The 24025-nt window shown below is 37.0% G+C and overlaps 1 protein-coding gene across 17 annotated transcripts in view; it reads right to left on the reverse strand.

Annotated features, from left to right (window-relative positions):
- Window positions 1-859: 859 nt before the first annotated feature.
- LOC102238135 (adhesion G protein-coupled receptor L3-like) overlaps window positions 860-24025 on the reverse strand; it is a 275239-nt gene continuing 252073 nt past the window's right edge. For 7 of the 17 annotated variants that reach the window (XM_023346007.1, XM_023346006.1, XM_023346004.1 and 4 more), the window contains 6 exons: window positions 18522-18690; window positions 18109-18234; window positions 14724-14820; window positions 7056-7181; window positions 4797-4814; window positions 860-3032 (listed from right to left, as the gene is read on the reverse strand). In XM_023346007.1, coding sequence (XP_023201775.1) covers window positions 2083-3032; window positions 4797-4814; window positions 7056-7181; window positions 14724-14820; window positions 18109-18234; window positions 18522-18690 — 1486 coding nt within the window. In that variant the 3' untranslated portion in view covers window positions 860-2082. Of the gene's footprint in view, window positions 3033-4762; window positions 4815-7055; window positions 7182-14723; window positions 14821-18108; window positions 18235-18521; window positions 18691-20800; window positions 20828-24025 lie in introns of all 17 variants that reach the window. The other 10 variants (XM_023346016.1, XM_023346015.1, XM_023346014.1 and 7 more) reach the window with 6 other exon arrangements.

A 24025-nucleotide genomic window follows, 5' to 3' on the forward strand; every position in this document is an offset into this window, starting at 1 on the left:
TGGATTGGAACTCAAGATTTTCTGTCTGCAAGGTAAAAGTATAAAATGGAACACTTCTCTGTGATCCCGTTAATATTAATATTGTAAATAGTTGGATGTGTGAAAAACATTTCTATCCTAAATTACGAGTATGTCAACTCACAGCAAAAAAAAATAAAAAATAAAAAAAATAAAAAATGAAAAAATATATATATATATATATATTTCACATATGAAGGATCATGAGATTTAGCTTGAAGCAGCTGCACTGAAGACAAGACTAAATTTAAGTTTTCCCGTGTAAGAATGTGCTTACCTCTGTTTCAATTGCTTTGCCAGCCCAAGATGCTCCTGCTGACTGATGGCTCCTGGTCAGATTAAGGTTAAAAATAAACTATCTGTCAAGAATGCATTGGTTACACCACCAATGATATTGATATATTTGGTACAGGGTATGAAGTCCCAGCTCCTCAGTTATATAGCAGATCACAGCGTACAAAGAACATCTACCATTTCTGGGCCTGAATTTAGTAGCTAACTTGGAACATAGCAAAAACAGAAAGACAAGGAAATAAAAGTAACGGTTAAGTTATATCAATGTTCACTTCCATCTACATAGAAAAAAAATCATGACCCAAACAGGAAAGCAGGTCCATCATTGTATGTAATGTACCTTATTCTGTAATTTTTTTTTTTAGTTTGAATAAAATGTGTTAAAAATATTAACATTTTAAAGGTTAAAGTAATAAACAATGACCAAATTTCTTTGCATTATTAAAAGTATTGTGTCATTAAACTTATTGCCATCCTTTGTCTTATTATTGTTTATTTAACAAATAAATAAATGTCACTCCTTGAGGAAAAAGAACAAAAACACCTCTGGTTTTTCTCACTCCAAAAGCTCTTTTCTTTAATAAGTAAAACAACAAACTTTCTTTATTTGTACAAGTGCCTGGTGCACATCAAGGCTCAGTTCGACCCGTCCTCTCGTCCAAGAAGCATGAGCTGTTTTCCAAGTGTCGATACAAACGCAGAATGCACTATGAACTATGATTTTGCAATCCCGTCTCCTTGAAGTTTTGCTATCTACACAGTAAAAGAAACAAAAAAAAAAAAGAGTGGGAAGTAAACTCAAACAATAATTAAAAACTGACCCAGAAACAGAAGCGAGCACGTTTCACAGCAATGCCTGAACGACCAGAGAGTAATTTCTTTAGGTTTTTCTGATTCTATTGAGATTTGTGACATAACAAAAAACCAGAGCGATACAGAGCAAAATTCAGAGGTCAGCACAACAGAATGAAATTGTTCCTAATCACTAAGTTTACAGAGAAAAGGTTCGCCCAGAACAAAATACAGCAAAACAAAACCAAGGTGAGAAAAAGCATATCATGTGCAATGCTAGTTATCTGTACAGTCACATAGAAATATGTCATAATTCTCTCATTAGTTTTTTTTTCTCCCTCTTAACAAATGTTACAATAAAATAAATGAAATAAGAACAGCTATGCTTGAAAGCATACAATCTATAATTCCTTCATGGCAAATGTCCAAAGTGTAAGTGTATTTATTTTTTTATCCATTTTTTCTTATTTTGGAGGAACACTTCAGCAAACAAAATGTGCTGCAACTCACCAAAGAGGAAGAAAATATTTCAAAAAGTCAATATAGATACAGAAGTATAATAAAATAGTCCTTTTTTCTTTAAATTCCCCATTTATTCTGTTGAAGTCTATAAGTTCAGACTTTGGAACTGTCCAGTTCCTCTCGACTATATCTCTGAGGTGTACATTTTCCGTGGATGTCTCTTATTAGATGGAGACAAAACACACCAAACCGGAGAGGGGTTCAAAACGACGGAGGAGGCTGGGGACACAACATCAACTTCCTGGAATATCTAACCAAAGATAGTCACTTCCGCTCTCTTTTTATAGCAAATCTTATCCTGCTTGTGGTCAGTAAAGGTGACAGTCAAGCTGTCTCAGTCTTCAGGACAACATTAAAAACAATGGCTACCACTTCCGACAATAGATGGAGTGAGTGAACGTGGAAGAGGACTTTGGGAAACAAAAGGAACTACGGGTTTGTTGAGGGTTTCTGGGCCTATAGGCTGGTGACCAGGTGTGAGGGCTCTGGGTGAGCCTCTTCTGCAGAAAGATCCTCTCTGTTGGGGGGTGCGACAAAACCATCACTGCTGCCCCGCCCTAGCTGGTAGTAGGAATGCAGCTGATGGAGGTGATTACGGGAGCCCAAGTTGGGCATGCTCTTGTAGTAAACGTCGTCCAAGCTTGCCTCCGGACTCTTGGCATCTCCACTCTCCTTGGAGCCATCGGTGGACTCTGCAGACACATCGGGCAGGCCAGGCAACATTGGCATGCTGTTGTAGAGGGAGTCTCTCTGGTGGCTGTGGCTGGGGGACGAGCCTTCATCCTCGTTATGCTCATTGTTGAGTAAGGGGAAAAAGCTTTCACTGTTCTCCTGGGGGATCCTCCTTCGAGAAGATGAGGAGTTGGAGGCAGAGGAGAAGGGATGATGGGGGAGCGGAAGGGGTGGTGACATGGACTGCTGAAGCTGATTGTGAAGGTTGTCGACTGCCTGCAGGGTTGGCAGCGGTCTTTGTGGCAACAACGGGGCATTGGACTCCTCGCGTATCAACTCCAGACCCAGGCCTTCATCATTGTGGGTACCAAAGGTGGAGTGATCGTCGAGGTTAAGCGCAACATTCATTCCTATCCCCACTCCCAAGCCCATGCCATAGCCACTGTCTTTGCCGCCATTGCTAACATTATTAACCAGTTTGTTCACAAGGTTCCGGTTCTGCTCGTTTGAGCGCTCATGGGAATTGTTAAGGTAAGAGGGGATATAGTTGGAGGTGAGCTCTTTCAGAATCTTCTTTTCCAGGGTGGTCTCCTTGTGGTTGTATCCCCGATCGATGATCTGAACACAGTCACTCATGTACTCAGCACTGGCGATGCTGTAACTGTTGCCATGATTACCATTCAGTGGTAGAGTATCCATGACACTTGTATCCCGGGCATTGTTCAGGATTCCCTCTGAAATGAGAAACAAGGGTAGTGGGGGGAGGCGGGGTAAGGGGGTAATGGAGAGGGATGGGGGTGGTTGACAAATGTGAATGGTAAAAACTGGTGAGTGCAGCTGCCAAAGACGTATTGGGTGTTTTTTCAAAGCCAAATAGAACACAACAAACAAGTTTAGTTTCTAATATGAAAGAAATTAAGCCTTGATGGGATCCTTAAAAAGATCCCAAAGATGATGGATTAAGAAGAAAATACTTTGAAGGCATTTGAATATAATTTGTGCATCTCAATAAATTAGAAAGTCATTGTGTACAAATTTATTTTTATCATTAAATTAATTTTCATGTTTCTCATCTTCCTCTTGACAATACATCATATCTCTTACATGTGGTTTAAGTCAGGCAAATCTGCTGGACACGCATGGTCAACAAATTGACTATAAGCAGATAGGCAGGTGCTAAGTCAATCTGGAAAAAGCTTCACAATCATCTCAAGGTTATTGTTATGTCTGCTGCTGTATTCATTTTCTATTTCAGTGTAGTTTTTCCTCCACTTAACTTTCGATTAATAATCTCAAATATGGTGCTTTGAACAGCCTTTAACAATAACATTTTTTATCAATGACTGTTTGCTGGGTGACTCCTAAGAGCCTACATTGCTATAGCAAAACCGTTTTTAATGTAATTTTTAAATATTCTAATCTTCTAAGCAACTAGTCAAAATCATCAAATTTACTTCACACCTTGAAATACATCAGCCAATGAGTAATGAAGTAAAATAATGATATTCTAATTGATTGAAATGCACTTGTAGGACACACTTACCTTGTTAAAATTTATAAACTGAATTTTGCTTAATCTTTGAACAGGATGTTCTACAACCAGAACAAAACACTGTTTTGTGATTCAAAACACAAACATTCACCACAGCACAAAACTCAACGTTTATGCAGGCAAACAGACATTAAACAATTCATGCAATTCCCTCACATCTCACAGTTGGAACTTTTAACCTCATTTTGTAAAAAAAAAATATTGAGGCGAATGCAAATATTTCTGTAACTACATCTGTGCAAAGTTGGACATGGCACCACATGAGCATTGCTTTTTCACAGTTTATTTACGTCTCATCCATCTGAACTTAACCAGCCATCTCTTACAAAATGAATCGTATTCATTAAATCAGAATCCCACCACCCTGACAGGAAGGAGACAGTCTACTCTCTGGTGCACCAACATGCGTCTTTCATATTTCATCACGTTAACCACGCTGTTGACATCAAAGCGAGAAAACAAATTTGACTATAATTCAGACTACCTCAGACAAGGCCATCCAGCTTGTTAAAAGTGTCAAGCTCTCAGTCTGACCTCTTAAAATTTTGACAAGAAACATCAAGTCTTCTTGAAGTGTAACGGCTTGATCAAAGTGAATTATAGAGTAATTTAAAAAAAAAACCCACAACACTATTGGGGGCATGAACACATGCATGTTGCTCAAGGAAGGCTACAGATCAATTTGTGCTGGTGTGCTTTAAAGATATTTGAATTATTCTGAATGTATAGTGTATTTGGAATGCTTTTATTTTTAAGCGCATTAAAAGGCATACAAATCTGGGTTGGAATGGAAACGTTTAATGTTGTATTGCTTTCCTAATTGGATCTAGTTCTTTCCAAACTGACTTACACCGTTTTAACTATTCCTTTGTCAGCATCGAATGAAAAAAAAGTAAAGCCAAAGTCAATTACATTTGATAAGCAATGTTTAGTTTGACTCCCATACTTGTCTCTCTGTAGGGCTCTTTTGGGGACAGCATGAGGAAAAGGAAAGAAGAAAACACAATAAGAACAATAATGACAAGTAGAAAGAGAAAACTGCATAATGGTGCTTCAGAAGATTACTGCAACTCTTAAGTTCCACCATGCAAATTTTGTGTGCTTGCAGAAAAAGGACCATAAAGACATCATAAAAAATCTCCTGACAAATATATAAAGGATGTTTTGCTGTAACGTTGCAGAATCCTTGGGGGTAAAACATGGGCAAAGGTCCTTGAGTGTCAAATGTGCCAATAAATCTTTTGATGCATTAGCATTTTCATTCCTCCAGATATTTCTTTTCCATCTGTGGCACTGTAAGTGAATTACAGCCCTCCATCACCAGCTCCAATGCAAAGTACTTGTATCGCATACATAAATTATCCACTTATCAAAGCTCTCTGAGTTTTTATCTGAACATTACATGGGCTTCTCTCTACTTTTAAGGACTTTTACAGACTCACAAAGTTGCAGCAATCTCATATCGACTGCAGAGAGCAGGAATAAAAATAATAACAGCTCGGCAGAGAGACGAAGGGGGAAAAAATTGCACTCCAATATTTAGTTGGAGCCGGAAAATGATGAAAAAAATAACTTCTTTTTGAAGACACCGTTGTGTCCTATTATCTTTCACGGCATAGTAGTTGATGGTTTTTAAAAACTGTATATGTATTAATTATTCATTAAATAAATCCCTGACATATTTTTTCTCTTTTTATTCTATCACTTATCAAATATAAATAATTCAAGTAATTCTAAGTGACCTGAAACAAGAGATGTTTGGTCTGATTTATCTTCAGAAAATGAAAAAAAGGGGGTCTGTGTCTTTTTTCTCACTGTATGTAAACTTCTGATTTCAACTGTGTTTTGAATATTTAACTAAATATTCACAAGTAAAGTCTTTACTGGAAAGTTCAGTCAGGAATTTACATCCACTTATCATTGGCAAAGAAGCTTAATGCAAATGTATAATTTTGGGGCTTTTCTATTTAAACCATTGCTTTTCTCTAAGTCGAATGGAGACACCAGAAACAAATTAAATATTATCTTTTATACAAAATAATACAATTATTATATACAAAACAAAATCATTTATACTGCTAATAAACATAGATTCAAATTGACTTAATAAAAACATTTAAACATGTTTTTATTAAACAAAGAAGTTTGTATATATGAAACCATCTCTCAATAAATATCAATTTGAAAGGTGTATCAGTTTAAAAATGTAAATATTTATACCCTTCTCTATAATAATTGCAAAACCTGTTATTAGCTTTAGAGTAAAACAAAAGCTTTTTGTATTTCCTGGCCAGTTTTTCACATTTTTGACATTCTGTCTTTGGAGAAGAGTTCAAAGTCTTTGAGTCTGGAAACTTCCTTGCCATCACTCTTAAGATTTATCTCCCTCCTTAGGTTCTTACTCTGCTGAAAGATCCAGAAAGACCCAATTTGAGTTTTGTGTATGTGTATTTTTCCCCCTGAATGGAATAGAGAAAATCCACAGAAAATTCAAACTTGTGCAATTAAGTTAGGATCTTTTAAATAATTTATGTTTTATAATCAGTCTACCCTGGAAAACAAATGGTTCAAATAAAACACTGGGAGTTTGAAAATCATAACATTCATGCCCATAATGAGTGCATGTAAATCTCTGCTCAAAAACATGTTCTTTGCTTCTCTTTGCTCTCTTTAAAGAAGATCGAAAGGAAACCATTTTGTGTGAGAACAACAAAACTTTAAAACTAAACACACAGAGACAGCAGACATTGCACAAGAGGTTAACTGATAACATTGGAGCACATTTGAAATTAATGACTGGTGATGTATCTGGCTTTCTGTGGGGTCATTTCAAAGGATTTCCTCAGAGATACAGTTTGATTTGGCCAAAACAGTCCAGGGAAGAGCCTTGGTCATGAATCGAATGAGATGAGCCAACCAGATGCCACGATACACCGCCATTAAAAACCCCACAGCAAACCAAGTCTGTAGGATTTTTGTGATTAAGCTCTTTGAAAACTAAAACAATACATTTTGAGCAGTGTTTTTTTTTTATTTTTATTTTTTTTTAAATTATGATCCATCCAATTATATATTTTCTCATTTGTTAACACCCTTACTTATTTATAAGGCAGGAATAACAAGGTACCACAAAAAAAGTAAATAATAATAATAAAAAAACACTGCTCTAGCCACAATGGTAAGTAATGAAAAGAAGCTAGCACACCTTGAATGTTGTACATGCCCAGAGGGTTGTTATAAACAGCAGACTCCCCAAGCAATGTATTATAGGGATTGTTAGTGCCATGAGGACGTAGGAGTGCATTAGGTATAAGATGGTTAGCCATAGCCCCTGGAGCAGCCAGAAAGAGACAGAGCGAGATAGAGAGAAAACAGAGAGAGATAGACAAGTTGAGATATAAGTACATATATAATAATGAGAACATACATATTAGCTGAGCAGATGCAACTGAGCAATGACATCCATTAACATCCAAATGATCACATGATCATTAATTTTAGGAATGTGGCGGTGGCGAGGTTTGCTGTATGAGAGCAGTGGAGCTGAACCGACGTGGCTAATGGGGCCGATGAAAAGTGTGTTGATTGTACTGTTAATGCCAGCCATTACGCTGTTGTGTTTTTTTTTGTTTTTTTTTTGTGCTTCACATTCTGGCAGCATACAACATGTTGATAACCATGAACTGAAACCACAAAAAGCACCTATATAGAAAACTGAAAAGCAAATTTATTTAAAGATATAAAAATCTATAAACACAATTATTTTTTTTCCAAATTTATTGTAGTTATTAGTAAGAATGTTGATAAAATGTATTGAAGATATGCTAAAAAAATATTAGAATGTAGCCAATAGAGTAAGTCAGGCTACATCCACCATAAATGCCAAAATGTTATCATTAATATATCGATGAAATTCAAATATAATTCAATAGTCAAACAGACAAATCAGTTCACGGAAGAGTGCATCTATTTAGCTAAAAGCTGACTTGCTTGGCATTAGCCACCTACAGTAATAGCTGGAGGCAGATTATTTGTTTTGCTTTCTTCTTCTTGTTCTGAAGACAAAATCGTCCAGACGTAGTTATAATGTCAGACGTACAGCTATATTTAACTCTTAGTCATTCCAGTGACTGAAATATCCCCTTTTTACTTTTTTCCGCCTTCTCTGCCTACGTTTCTGATGACACATTTGAGATGATGCATTTAGTAAAGTTATTTTAAATGTCCAGTAACTGAATATGGCATTAAAGTCAAGGGCATTTTAAAGCAGTAATACTGACCATCAGAAACATCAACTCACCATGTTAATATTTAGCTGCTGTTCTCAGGGGGTTACATAAGAGACACTCAGCTATAGCTCTCATATAGTGCCTCAGACTTTGCACCAATATAAAATTGTGTATAAAATCTTTACAAAAGTTTCCTTCAATGCAGTGTCTTACTCTCACACTCATAAATCTAGAAAAGTCCATCCTTCAATGTGAGATATTTTTATTTAGTTTTTAAAAATGCAGTGGTAAAGGAGAACTATTTTTAATAAAATCATTGTAAAAGCAGTTACTGCTATCCTCAACAGTCCTGCAAAATAAAAGTAGCTGCAGCATTCATTTTAATTCAAGAAAGCAGCCATTTGCCTTAAAGTACATCATCAGGAAGTGAAACAACTACAACCACTGCAGCTGTGAGAAAAACGACAGGACGAGGGATCCTAGTTTATCTTGGCACCACACACAAAGAGGAGGATAGTAAAGGTAGGTCAAAAAAACAAATCTCCAAAGCTCGCTGCAAAAGAACTGCAGGAAAGCAGTGGATTTTGGTTTCTCCATATCTGCTATATACTTCAAGGCTTTTGCACACAGTTTTGCCAAGGTTGCCAATAACAGTAAAGGGCACTGCATCTAACGGCAGAAATGGTAGAATTAGGAATGGCTGTTTTTTTTTTCTTCTGGTTTAGACATTTACACAGATTCACCCTTACATATGTGATTAAAAAAAAAGTTCAGAGTAAAACCAAAAAGCTTGTCCACTACAAAGAAACTTCAACAAGTGAGGTATCAGATGCACCACTGTTATTACTTCTTCTGTCTGTGCCATTCTTCTGAGCTGAAGTGGTGTGTCGCGTCCTTTTTCTCTCTCTCTCTCTGCAGAGCAAAGATCAGCATTTGCTCATTCTCTTTGTAACTGCTGCTGAAATACCCTTTGAATGTAGAACTGTCTTCTCTTTAGTCAAGCTGGTCATTACTTCGCTCCAGCCTGGCCTCTTTGCGCACAAGCATTTCGCCCGACTCATTTTCTAGTTAAGCAACGTTGCTCGTCTTCAGAGTCCCGCTGCCCAAGTGACTCATCGGTTTCCTGTGCACATACCGCAGCACCAGAGCAGCCTTCGCTGTCTGAGTCCGGCTGATTAGCTGCAGGATCTGAAGGCTCTCAACTTAAATACAAATGAACCATATTTGTTTTCTTTTCTTTGCGGATGATAAAAAAAAAAACAATAATTGACTTTCAAGCTTTCAAAGACATGCAAAATATATGGCGTGGTGAAAATATTTGCAGGCTGGATTCATTTCCTGTTTACAAGATTTCCTTCCTGCTCCTGTCAACACGATACGGCACCATTATCGTGAAAGAAGCCAAATGCAGGACTTGTGAGGGTGATGCATGCGTGTGCTTCTGCAAGAGCGGGTAAACATCCTTTATCCAAGGTGCAAGTACACAGCAATTAGATCCCCCAGCAGAGTACTGTTGTCTTCTGTGCTCTCAATCTGTCACGCCATGTGAGAAAGGTTTTATTTTACTTTTTAAATTACACAATCACAAAAAGAACTTTGCCTCAGTATTCAAACCCTATTGACATTTTTTTCCTCCACATTACACCCTAAACTTCTTTATATTGTATCAGAATTTTGTGAAAAAGAGCAAGACAAAGTACCGAAGAAGGAAAATTATACATGCTTTAGATTATTCATTTTTTTTAGAAAGAAAATCGGTGTGTGTACCGTCTTCAGCTCAATACTGTTTTACGTCCAATTATAGCAGCAGGACATTTGATGTATGTTTCTACCTGCTTGACACATTCAGATTTTTTTCATGAACAACTTTTATCTGTCTCACCTTAGGATTCTCAATTGGATTTAGATCTGAACTTTGACCAGGCCCTTCTGACACAACTGATCTTGTATCCCCTATCAAGTTTTCGTCCAGGATTATTCTGTATTTAGCCCCTTCCATCTTCCTGGGATGATGCTGCTGCCACCATGTTTCATTATGGTGTGTTTAGGGTGTCATTTCCTGCCTCATATGTGTTTTGCAGGACAAACAGTTCAGTTTTGGTCTAATATGAATGGAAAATCTTCTTCAACATGCAGTTTCACCTAAGTGGATTAGGGAAAACTTCAAACAGCATTACTTATGCCACTCTTTAACAATGGCTATCTTTCTGATACTCTCAGATTTGTGGAGAACACAACTAATAACTGGCTTGTGAGTACATTTTTCCACCTGAGCTGTGGATCTTCGCAGCTCCTCCACTGTTAATATGGGTCTTTAGTTTGAATCTTTTCTTGGCTGTCAATTTACGATCTGCCAGGTTAGGTGTACAGCAAAGTCTTGCTGGATTTGCACGTGTTGCAGTCCACTGTCAGATGACGACTTCTGTCCTTCCGTAAGAGGCTTTGGACTTTAAATTAAATGCTCTTCATATTAAACTGTCAACCACCTTTCTGCGTTTGGGTCTATCCTTGCCACATATCTTTACAACTAGTCACGTAAAGTCACATTGCAAATTAGCTAAATTTGTCTTTATGGGGAATAACTTGCTGAGAAAGTGCTTCTGATTTGACCCTTGGAATGAGTGAACTCTGTTCACCAACATGAGGATTTCTCAATCGATTTCCAGAGTAAAGGGTCTGAAAAGAAAAGTAAACAATATATTTTTTTAGATTTTTATTTGCAGAAAAATAAATAATAACCATGTATCTTTTTCCTTCACTAATTGTTACTTTGCTTTCATGTAAAATCCCTGTGAAATACTTTATGGTTGCAAAGTGACGAGTGTGGAAATGTTCATGGGGTGTGAAGACTATCGCAAAACACTATGATTGCTTATGTTATTATGTGAGTTCCCCTTTACTTTGGCAATCCTCAAACAAAGTAAAATAAATTATTATGTAATCATAACGTCCTGTTTAATTTTGTCTTGTAGTATAAGTAAGATTTCTTTTTACTTGAATTAAGTATTAAGTAGACGTTATTATTTTTGCACAGAAAACTGAATGTTGTTTTGATTGGGGGGGAAAAAAAGCTAAGAAACAGTAATTTGTTGCTGCAAGTGACGCTTGCCCTAATTACAGTGCTCTTCACAAACAACCAGCCTTCCTTTTTCAATCCCCACAATGACCAATCCCCAGCTTATTGTGTCTGCGTCAAAATTAAACAGATTACCAAAAGAAATTGCACTAATTGTGCAGTTATAATCCTGAATACTGAGACAAATTGAACGTGCGACGGCTTTGGAATGATTGCACAACTCTGCTTTCAAGGGGAGCACAGCAAGGAGCGTCAGCTGTGAGCTCATTCTCTGGTGCTTTGAGCTGAGGTGGGAGGCGGGGGAGAGGGCAAAATTTGCCAGAGCGTCAAGACTGCAGAGGCCAAATCAGCAAGAAATATTTGCTCCTCAACACATAATTCCTTAATAAGCACACAAGAAAAGCCACGCATGAGTGCAGTTCTATTTGCATCTGCTCCTGATGGTGCTTGCGATGGCAGAGCGCACTATCCGACATGCTCTACAGCTACTTTGAGGGTTTTCTCCATCACTCAAAACCTGGTAAGGAGCCATAAATAATTGGTGCCTCCGCTTTTTGTCTTTATGGAAGATCTGTGTAGACCTTTTTTTTATTTTTTACCTTCATCCCCCCCAACTCCTGACCTTCAACCCTCACGTCCACCTTCTCTCCTCAGCCTCTGCACAATTGATAACAGTCACGTCTGTTGGCGATGCTGAGCTGAGCGCCTAATTACAGAGATCATGACACTTCCTCACTGTGTCGAACATTAATCCATCATTGTAACTATGCATTAGCGTCTTTGCGAGCGAGCGCCCAGAGTGAATTTAGAGAGAGAGAGCAGTGTGGAACCGGAGCTCTTCAATCAAGAGATGTGATGACTGCCGAAAGTGTTAGGGAGGCATGCCAGCGAGAGCGGCGTTTGCAGCTTGATGTCAGATGTAGTCTGGTGTCTGTTTTTCCTCTCTGAGCTGAGAAGCCCTGAAGTGAACTCAGTGACTGTCACTGTCAAAGGCATTGCTCTAAAATACTTCTCATTGACTTTTTTTTTTCTTTAGCTCATAATAAAAGTGGTGAAATAAATTTTTAGCTTGTTATACAACTCTTTTTCTGATATAATGGCTCAATCTTCCCTAATGCCTCGTTTACACTGAATGGGGTAGCATGGGTCGGTGTGGTTCGGTTAAGCCGTTTTATGATCTGGCGCATTCAGGAGAGCATTTTCACAACCAGTTGTGCTCTCACTGACCAGGTAGGATTAAATCCCTACGCTTAATGTGGCGTCATGCTAACACAGCGACAAACATTACAGACTTGTATGTTTGGTGCTTTTTACAAGACGTAACTTTTTTTCTGTCCAGCAATCAATGGAGAGTGTTGTGTGATGCCAGTTGCTCCACCCTGAATGCCCTGAACTATTGTCCTATGGACCTACAACTGAAAGGGGTTCAAGAATGGTACGGCACAGTTTGGTTGTATGGACCGCTTTTACAGTAGAGGCAGACAAAAAAGCGGTACAGCACATTGAAAATAAGATATTGGCCTATTGCCTTAAATATTTGTATTTTTTTTATTGCAGTAACATAATCTCACACTAAATTAAGTTTATAATACTTTTTATGAACAAAGAAATGCTTCATATGAAGATTATTTTAAAAAAAATATGTATGTTTGAAACTTAGATGCACCCCAACGGGTTGGTGTGAGGTAAAGTAGTACGAAGTACAGAGTCACTTACTCCTTGAAGATGCAATATGGGGCTCAATTCCTGACATTTGCTTCTTCATTCTCTCTCATACTATTATGAACAAAGGCCAATACTGTTAAACTATAAAGCACATCCTATAATAAAAAAAGGATCATTTCTCTTTTTTGATATATATAGTAAGAAATTGATTGTCATTTTTGAAGAGTCAACAATTTATTTCTATTTTTAGGTTTTAAAGTAAAATAAAATTAAAAAAATAAAATTCTTTTATAGAATGTATTTGTGGAAAATTATGTAAAAAACAAACAAACAAAAAACAACCTAGCTTCCGACTAATGATTAATGAGAAAAATAACATGCCTTGGGAAATGTAAAACTTTCATGTTATTGTTCTTTTTTACTATCTTAGCCAGAGTTATAAAGAGCCATTGTGGAAAATATATAGAGCCACTTATGGCTCTGGAGCCTCAGGTTGTACCCCCCGATTTAAAAAGAAGAAATGTGTGTCGGGACAAATCTGGCATGTATACATCTTAATTTTTTGAAATCAAATGCGTGTAAGTACAAAATTTATAGAAAATATAAAGTTTTGGGCATAAATAGTTGTGTAGTTCTAGAAAAATCACTTAGACCAGATTGAAATAAATTAGTTTATTCAGATACATAAAGACTAAACTTCTGTAGCTCAAACAATGTAAAAAACAAAGAAGAAACATACGGTCTAATGCATTTAGGGTTACCGTGTCCCAGTGTGACCAGCACACCAGGATACAGAAAGTCGCGGATGCAGTGATGCACCCATAATGTCATCTGTCAGTACAAGCAAGTAGGATCAGGATTACGGTCTGGGGTCACATCAGCTCATCTGCCTGACGTTCAGCAACAAATATTCCCTCCCTCCCCCCCCAAAAACAACTAGACAACTACAGAAATATGATGAATGAATAAGTCTCATTTTTCATCGATATATATTTTGCTGATGGCGCAGCTATAATCAAAGATGACAATGCCACGACTCATCAGATCACATTGTGAAAGAACGGTTCAGGGAGCATGAGACATCATTTTCAACACATGGATTGGCCACCACAGAGTTCAGACACTAACCCCCCTGGAGAGCCACTGCAGTCCAATATATCTTTTATCAATAAGATAAGATGCTACAAAACAATTAATGCAACCTTGTGACCACACAGAGAATGTAATTTTTTTCTTGTTAGGCTGTGCATTATGTGATAATGTGCTTTTTTTCCCCCAAACTGGATGTCCTCTATCTCTTAAAATATTAAATTAGCTAGAACTTATGGATTGGTTATTTAAAAGCATATGCTATGTTTTTTTATTTTTATTTTTTAACATATATTTAATTATATTTATTTATTTTTGTTTCAATGTTCCTGTCATATTAGATTAGCTTAATAACCTATTATATAGTCTAAATGTGTGTTGTTTTCTTCCCACTCTGTACTAAAGACTTTGTTGCACTCCACAAATAGTTTTTTTGACTGATTGACTGAAATTTCATTGGATATAAGTTGAGTTCACTTCTTGTGAATCTGGATGTCTAACTTCAAAAACATAATGCTGCAATTGTGTTAAGATGTTGAATAAAACATATATTTTGAGAAACATGGGCATTGTCTGATGTAATTAAGACAAACTACTGAGAAATGACAGAGTTGCCATGACGTTTAACTGATGCGTCTAAGTTTTTTGCCTCAGATACTGAATTATAAAATGCTTTGAACCCTGTGAAAACCTTGCATCATGTAAAGAGGAAAGCATTTGTATTGTCAAAAAGAAATCTCAGTTTGAATATTTTTAGCAGAAACCAAAGGCTGAAGGAATCATTAATGACAGTAATTCCTGCAGGACCAAATACCTCTGTTGAGCGACGCCGAGCTGTTGATGTCTCCGGTCATAAAAGAGGACTCAGACTGCTTTCTGACTGTGTCGTTCCACATTCGACGGATGCGGCTCTGCAGAGACAAACAACATGCCAGAACACATCAGAATATTTGCCCTATGAGCTGTCAGAGGTACAAAATTAGTCAGTGCTCAGAGAAGACCAGAGGCAGTGAGATGGAATTTAATATGCTAAGTTTCTTAAGCTTTGACCAAGTTTCTGCAATTGTATATCTTCCAAGTACAGTAGCTTTCAAAGGTATTCATACCCGTTAGATTTTCCCACATGTTGTGATATTGGGAGTTTATGTGACAGACCAACATGAAGTTGGTGAATTGGAAGGAAAATCAAACAATGTTTTCAACACTTTTACTGAAAGAAAACATGTAGTGTGCATGTATGTTAAATGTTTTGAGCTAATAAAGTCTGCCCAGGTCCCTCTTGAAAATGAGATTGAGATCTCAACGGGGTTTACCTGGTTAAAAAAGGAAATAAAACAGAAACAAACAAAAAAAATGCCTAAATTCACTTCAAATGAATGCAGAAAATCTTTCTGAGAAGTAAAGCCTCTTATGATTATCTACTGACACATGTGCAGATCATCAGTCCCCATTTAAACACAACAACCTTTCCTGTTTTATCTGTTTGTCTTTGCCACTTCATTACTTGACCTTCCACCACCCGAGCAACACCAGCTTCAAGCATCAACTTACAGCTCACTCAAGGGATCTCGTTCTATATAAGAGTTAAAGGGTCCTAGCTAAATAAATCTTCCTAATCAATAGAGGTCAACGGCAATCTTTTAATTAAATAAAGCTTCCTCATTTTGATGACTTAACTGGACTGGCTCTACTTGTGCTAATGCAGTATTTCCATGCATTATTGATGCACCTGGTTGTAGGTTTTACTACCAAATTGAGAGGGTCTTCTATGGCAATCATGACAGAACTTATAGTTTTATTGCACCCTTTCTAAACAATCATATATCTAGTTTAAGTATTTTCAGAACTCTCAAGCTAATATGTTGCTGAAAAGGAGACAAAGATTGAAACCCAGAACTAGGTTTTGGACTAAAATGAAACTTTAAAATAATTGGTTTGTGCAAAACTTGACAAAACTGTTCCTGTGTTCAGTTGCAAACTGTTATGCGAGTCTGCCAAAAACCAACAACATGAGCAAAAAACCCCAACTTTTTATGGTTGTGTAAAAATATTTATGTATAAATATAAGATGATTTTTAATTGGATGGATAGGGAAAAGAAGTTCTTATTATTAAGTCAACTTAATTAAGTTTCAAATATCTGCTACCAGAAGGTCAAGTTGAACAATTTGGAGATAGTACCTTTTCACTCTTCCACCTAAATCTACATACAAAGCCTTTTATATATTCTGCTAATGTCAAAAAACGCACAATTTCACAATCACGGTGCTTCCATTAATTAAGAAATTCAATTAAAATCACAGGTGAATAGGTCTGTTCATACAAAAAGTCATTGAAAATTATGGCAGCGACAGATTTAAATACTTGAGATATATTTATATTTCAGCCACAGCACAAGAGCTCATCATCGATCAGCTATCACAGAACACAATGACATGATACAAAAACTATGTATTTGGGAGAGGCTGCGTATGCAGCGGTTTTTGGAATGTCAGCAATTTTACAGAAGAGCTATGTGTTCATTTCTTCCAAATGACATGCTCAACTTTTGACATTTCTGACAAGATGGCTGTGAATTGTTGCTGCTGCCTATAAGCTGCTCTGAAATGTGTGATGCGCAAAAAGTATTTCCATTGCAGTTTTGCAAAATACACATATTTTGACACGGCTGAACAATCCTCGCATCCTAATACAAAAACTTTTGATTAAAAAGAAAAAGAGTTTTTCAAAATCAGTGTGTTTCCATTAAGCAAGTTTTATTTTTGTAATTCCAATTTGCACAAAAGAAATTTGTTAGAATGTTGCCACCAGAAAAGCTTTATGGTCAGAGAAAACACATTTTAACATATTTGAAGATAAAAAAAGTAAAAAAAATTAAAAAATTCTTAAAAGGAAACAGTTTGGTTATAATAAAATATTGGCTTTATTAGCTGAGAAAGTTTGAGCTCAAGTTTAGCACTATGGTTGTAATTTGGTCTTGCTGTTAGTTTGTTTTCACATTGGGTGAGATACTGACTGCTCGGTATCACTCCACATACTGTATTTTCACCGTGAAGGAACTCAACTATCCGCCTTAACTCTGAATACCCTTTGGCTCCCTTAACACTTCACAGCTATGTGTCAGCTTAATTATGTCATTGCCACCTCCATGCATATCAAATTGCACTGAAGCAACTGTTCCTGTTTTTATTTCTCTTTCACATTAGCCAGAATGTGTTTTTCTTTAAAAAAACTGAATAAACGATTCCTGTGTCAACTCAAGATAGCGCATTTAATTTAACAGGAACATGCACTGGCACAGTGGAACTGATTATCATGTTATACACCTATTTATTGGAACGTAGATTGCCTGAAAATGATTTCGCAAGGACAAAAACTTGAAGACCTCGTATCCTGTGGGTCAAGCTGTACTTTGCTGATTACACATTCATTTGAGAGAGTTTTCAGAGTACTTCCATGTATGCGGTAGCCGAGAATGAGGTTGCAGCCTTCTTGTTGAAGCAGTGTGCATAATGAAATGCTTTGATCTATATGCAGAATCCTGCTCGTATCGTGGGATGCCACTGCATGCTTAACTCTAAGGACTATTTATGATGCAGCACTGAGAGGAAATTACTCTTTGGGAAGATGTTTGGTTATCGTTTTTTCCTGGCAATTCATGCAATAGTGGATGTTAATGTGGGAGGAATCCATTAGGAATTTACTTTACACAGAGACACAGCACTTGCATGCAAAAACATGTCTTGGCAAAATTCTTCTGAGATTTGACAAATTCTTTACTGAGCTAGAGGCAAAAATGTTGTTATAGTCTTCATGTCATGTCAGTGTGGATTCCAGACATGTTATTCTGATAAAAAAAAATAAAACATCAGGCTGGCTGGTTTCACTTACGGGGATTTGGCTTACCTACCACTTCCTATATATCACTTTGAGACACGAGCAAACAGTTTCTTTGAAATCTTTCTTGTATATTTACAGCAAACTGCCACTGTACAAATGATTCCTTTGAGCATCTGAAATCAACTGGGTTTTTTTTTCTGTAATATCCATGATTGACTCCCGGGCTCTAACTCTATTACATGGATAAAGTGCTAATAAATACATTGGTGACAAGTAGAGTTCAACAGAACTACTGAGAGAAATAACCTTTAATAAAATTGCTAAAGACCTACAGAAAAAACAGAATAACAATGTTTTAACCTGTGACCCAGAAGAATACCGTCCTGGAGCACGAGACGCGGTGCCCTTCACAGAGCCAATGGAGCTGTCCACACTTTTGCCGCTGCAGCAATGAGTACGCAGGCACTTCCCGTACTCTTTACGCACCTGCAGAAAATAATCAAAAACAGGCAAAGCCAGTTTACATTAAAAAAAAAGTCTGTAAAGTTTCATATTAATTTAATGATCTGTTCCTGGTAATACTTTATGCAATCCTCTTTCAATAGGACACAAGTTTTTTTTTTCCTTTGACATTTCACGGGGTTGGAGCAAAGGCTACACAACGTCAGGAAAACATCTAATCCTGTTGCTGAAAATTGGAACGTCGGTCACCGAGGATATAGTTCCACGTAATCCGTAAGGATTCATTACAACTTAAAAGAACAATTCAGTACCTTCTTCTGCAGCACACAGTGGAAGATGAAGATGAACATCCCTTGCAGGGAGTTGAAGATGGTGAAGAGGTACGCCATGATCACGGTGCTCTCATTGACGTACATCAGGCCAAAGGCCCAGGTCAATCCAAGAAGGCACAGTAAGGCGATGGCCCCGATCACCCATGATCTGAAATTTAACCATACAGTCAAATTAAAAACTCCTTTACATCTAATAATTTTATGCATTTACTTTACTGCATTTGATACTTCTCGGGAACCTTATTCTGAGAATAGGGGGAGGGAATTGTAAGACGTACCAAAATACTGTTGATCTATAACAGTACAAAGAATCACAAAATAAATGAATTAGAGAAGGAACTGATGGGAAAGAACCATGTTGTTGACGCCATAAAAAATACATATGTACAACTATAGCTTCTATGAGAGAGAGAGTAAGCAATACAGTATTTTCAGTTGATGGGACCAGGGTAAGCTGCATGTTGAACTGTTACTGTTTTAGGGTTTTTACAAGTGTTTCACCAATTCTTCCTCAAGACGAGGGTTTATCTGAGGTACACGTTCTCGAGAACATGCAGTCCCTCGATAATAAGGAGATCTCTTTCTGTGCCAGTGCACCGTGTAGAGAAAGTTGCCTTTTTTCCCTCAACATCCAATCTTTCGGCATTTTGGTGACACACTGTGTCCAGCAGTAGTGATGCCGAGTTGAGAATAATAACTGACTCATGTCTCAGTCTACCATACAGGACAGTGTACACAGATTTATTTATTTTTTCCAGCAGGTCAAATTATTCTTCATTCATTGTGAATGAATAACTCAGTGAAATAACACTAAACAGTCCACAATCATTTGAAATCTTTTTGCACTTTGTAAGGACTTTAGATTCTACATTAATGCAATAAAAAATAGCAAAGATATTAGAGTGTATGTAATCTCTGGATGTGCTGTATGAGATTATAAAGTAAACAAGAATCGTAGTCAAATAACCCCCTTTTAATATTGGGAAATGTTATATTATTTTTTATTGAAAATACACAGGGTGATGAATGTTTGTGTTGTTCGTCAGGTTGATGAGTGTGAGCAGAAGGCTGTAGTACTGCCCCTTGTGGTGGTATACGTATATCACAGTTAAACTCAAGAATGATTTTACATAAGCTGGACACATTTAAGTGCTTTGCCCTGCAAAAAAAACTAAAAACTTTGTCATAGTAAAAAGGGAAGACAAAGAAATTAACATGGCTGAGTTCATTTCTTCGCTGTTTACTTCCATACTGGAGTTAGAACTGCAGTACAGCTAGTTTTTACAAGACGTTAGGTAAGTAAAAGTTTATAAGAACTCATGAGTGATTGATTAAATGTTGCTCATGATGCATTTTTCTTTTTGTTGAACGTGAAAATGTTTTTGGTTGATCATCATTGTAATGTGTGGGCAGCAGCACTGCTGCTGTAATGTCGATGATATTCTTCAGCCTGTAAGACATACGCTGAAAGTGTTTGTAAGATCACAAACCTTTTTTTAACATCTCTTTTCTATCTTCTTAACCCCAAGACAGTCAAAGTTGTGCCTCGTTCTATTAATGGTTTCCTCTTGTTGAGTAGAAGTCATTTACTTCCTGTCTGCTGTCGTCAGATCCTTGCTCTTAATATATGTAATTCTGAATTAGAATGATTTGGATTATTTTGAATTAGAGAGGGCATTTGTTGTGAATTGACGTCATATGAATTAATAATGAAATGACACGGAATACTTGGAATCAAATTCTTTTGAGATGTCCTTTCTACAAATTGTCTTCCCACGTATCGTAGATAATTATTCATGCATTAAAAACATGTTCCTAGGTGATCGTTTTCAATTTTCACTCAGCAGATGTAAAGGTTTCCTTTCAGGAGAAAAGTGTCTCCAGCTTGGACTGTGACCCATCACTTTAAAACACATATTGAATAGAGCCTTTATGTGGTTATAGAAAATAGTTTCCACTTGACAAATGTGAGTGCCATATCTTCATTACAGCACTAACACATCCATACAGTGCACCGGGAAGATACAGGTACCGGTTAAACATTATCTTGCTTGTCACATCTGCAGGCATAGTGTATCTAAGGCTGGAGTACTGTGGGCTCACTAATGCGGCCTTCAGCATGAGTGAGTGCCCCGCTATTAATCACGTTAATGATTCAGAGGTAGCCAAATGGAATTTTGGTGCTGATTTTGTTTCACACGGAGGTGGAAATGAGAGATGACATTATCGGAAAAAGGGTCCTTCCAGGTTTGCCTTACTTGATTTCAGGTGCATAATCCTGATGGCTGGGCAACATTACAAAAACAGAAGCATAAAAAACAGAAATGAATCAGAACACATGAAGCAAATGAGAAGCTGCATGATGGCATGAACAAAATATACAACTTAGGACAAAAGAAGGAACAATACAGGGAGAGCAAAGATGGTGTGTTTGTCGGCTCCACGTGAGGACACAGATGCAAACATTTAGACCAAGAAGGCTGGACAATTCTAATGAATTGACAGGTATTAACCGAATTATTTCAGTTCACAGAAGTACAGGGTCTTACTGCCCTCATAAAATATGGCAGACTTTTGCATTTAGCACTATTATAAATGGGCCAGGTGCAAAGCAAAAAAAAAAAAAAAATGATTTATGAATTCAGCAGCTCGAACATTAAACATAATTTTCCCAGGGCTGCCTTAATGACCTGGTGGGGGAGGCACTTCATCAAGACGACTGGCCTGAGATTGCACAGAAAAACACATGCTTTGGGCCCAAAAGGACCAGAAATATCTTCTCCTCACTAGTGGTGGCTTTGTTTGAAAGGGTGGTGAGCGACAGACAAAAGAAGAAACAAAAAAAAGACATCAGAAAGGATAGAAAATGAAGAATTTATGTCACTCATATAAGGACATGGAATATGTTCTTCTGGAGACAGATGAAGACTCTGGGATGCCATTGACAACTGCTTAGGCAGAACTTCTAAGTATGACAGTATTTATTTTATCCTTATCAGATTAACAGCATCACTGTAACAGTTTATGTAACTAGGGATTGTTGACAAATTAACTGACCATATGAGTTGGGTGGTGGAGTGGGTGCATATTTTCAATGTCTATTAATTTTGTACATTTTCAAACCTCTATATATTTTTTGGAGATATATTGACAGAACTGCAATGTTGAGTGTGCAATCCTAAAAAGAGTTAATGCAATGAAGTTTCCAAGCAGTGTATGCTACTTTCAAATATTTACTGCCTTTGCTATCACCTTTTCTCATATAATATTCTCCATCCTACCTTGACAAACATATATATCTCATTCACCTTTCTTCATATGCATGTTATATTTAGAGACGTTATGAATTAGTTATTGCATTAAACCCCTGGACAAAAACAGCACATATGAGCTGGAGTAATATCTCTGCTTTCTCTGTAATAGAGACATATTGCACATGTTTGCGTTTGTGGATCTTCTCTAGGAATAGCACCATAATGGAAGCAAAATATACAGATTTTTTTTGAGAGAGGTTCTGTGGAGTTATGGTACATCCCATTTTGGCTTCTGGGTGGGAAAGATAAGCTGGAACACCCCTTAACCCCCTAAAGTACGACTTTCCACTTGGAAAGTCAAAGAATGTCCCTAAGGCTCTAAGTTTCAATATGGTCGCTACTCCCATCAATTGTAGAAAGTCGTGATGAAAACATGTTGATTTTACAAGACACACTTGTAAGAATATATCTAAAATCAATGTTGCATGTAGTGGCACATTGGTGAGGTCAGACTCTGATGTTGGACAAGAAGGGCTAGGACATTGTTTCTCACTGCTCTCCAAAGTGCTCTGTCTTTTGAGGTCAGAGCTTTGTTCTAGTCAAGTTCTCCCAAATGAAAATGACCGGACATCTAAGTTCAATAATTTGGAGAGGTGACTCGATCTTTTTTGGCAAAATAGTTTATCTCTGTTGTGTTGCATTGTTGACAATGTATCAAGATGTGTTGTATCAGTCAAAACACATAAGACACCCAAGCTAAAAATAAAAAGCATATCAAGCCCTTATCTGAACTCCATTTTGAAAATAATATTCTGCTTCTGAACATTATGTTTTCTTTTTATTTCTTGTAACAAGTGATGAATTTCTTCCTGTAAAAATTGTCATGTGGGATCATGTTTTTATGGCCACATATCTGATAGAAACAAACAAGCAGACAAGATTTTGATCAAAACCAAAGTCAGAGTGTAGGGAGCTGTTAATTATAGGTCAGTACATGTAAAACATCTAAAATATAAAAATTAGGACTTATAGTTTCTTAGACTCTGGAGATTTTTAAGATAAAATCTTCTCCACTGGACTTATATAGCAGGGACTGTGTGTGGAAAAATTTGACCAAATATTATACATTGTCTTGTTTTGTTTTATTTATCTTAGAAACAGTTTGTGGTTTTGAAAATGAGGAACAAAGAGAGGGGAGGAGGTTATCTCTTGTTTTTATGTCTTTTAGAAATGCTTACAAGTAATGACCTCAGTGCTGGATACCACAGAAATCAAAGCTCCTCCTAAATATAGTGGTGTAAGATATCAATTCCTAATGGCTGCAACAGTGTGCTTTCATCTGAGAAAAACATGTTACTGTTCCAGTTGGTGATCAAAATGATCAAAAATGAGCAAATGTAAGCAGGGGCTACTTTAAACAGTGGCATTATTACCTGTTTCAAACCAAATGACCTAATTTGCAGAAGTTCTGTTCCTGGCAGAGTCACACTGTATTCATGTATTAGAGCACAATTTGATTTAACTTGCTATAAATCTGAATAGCCATTTTAGAAACTATTGCACAAAACACAAAAGAGCAATAATTAGTCCAACAGGATATCAGTTAACCAAAGGTTTGATTAATGGGCTAATCGTCAAAAAGTGAGTGTGTTCCAATGTTTTTAAAGGCAAATTTGTTTAGTCTTAACAGAATGTTGCACAAGTATTTTATGTAGAGTGTCTTTACAAATTCTACCTCGAAATATTAGTTTTATCATGTTCTATACTTGCTAAATATAGAGCTAGTGCGAATCTCTAAAGCTTACACAGTGCTGTGAACATGCCAGGTTTTTTACCTGCACAAAATGAGACTATAATAAATTATTTCAACATGCAGCAATGGATAAATACCAGGTCAGTCTCTGTCTCCAAGATGGGAAGTGAAAGGGGAGCAAAAACATAAAACACAGAATCAATTCTACTTTCCGCCCTGTACTAAGTAATGTTGCATCTTACCAGTGCCACTCTACAATAACACATCCATCATAATAACGGTAGCTAAAATGAAGAGGGAAAATAGTGAAATGAAGAACAGAAAAACAAGTTAAAGATAAACAAGAACAAAATTGTAGGCTGCACTGTACGTGCTACTCAAAGGCAGTGAAACAAGCAGGCAAAAACAGGAACATATTGAATAAAAATAATTTCAGAATGATGAAATGAGAGCAGAAAACTTGACATCAAACCATA

Source organism: Xiphophorus maculatus, chromosome 14 (genome assembly GCF_002775205.1).
Source record: "Xiphophorus maculatus strain JP 163 A chromosome 14, X_maculatus-5.0-male, whole genome shotgun sequence".
Classification (NCBI taxonomy): Eukaryota; Metazoa; Chordata; class Actinopteri; order Cyprinodontiformes; family Poeciliidae; genus Xiphophorus; species Xiphophorus maculatus.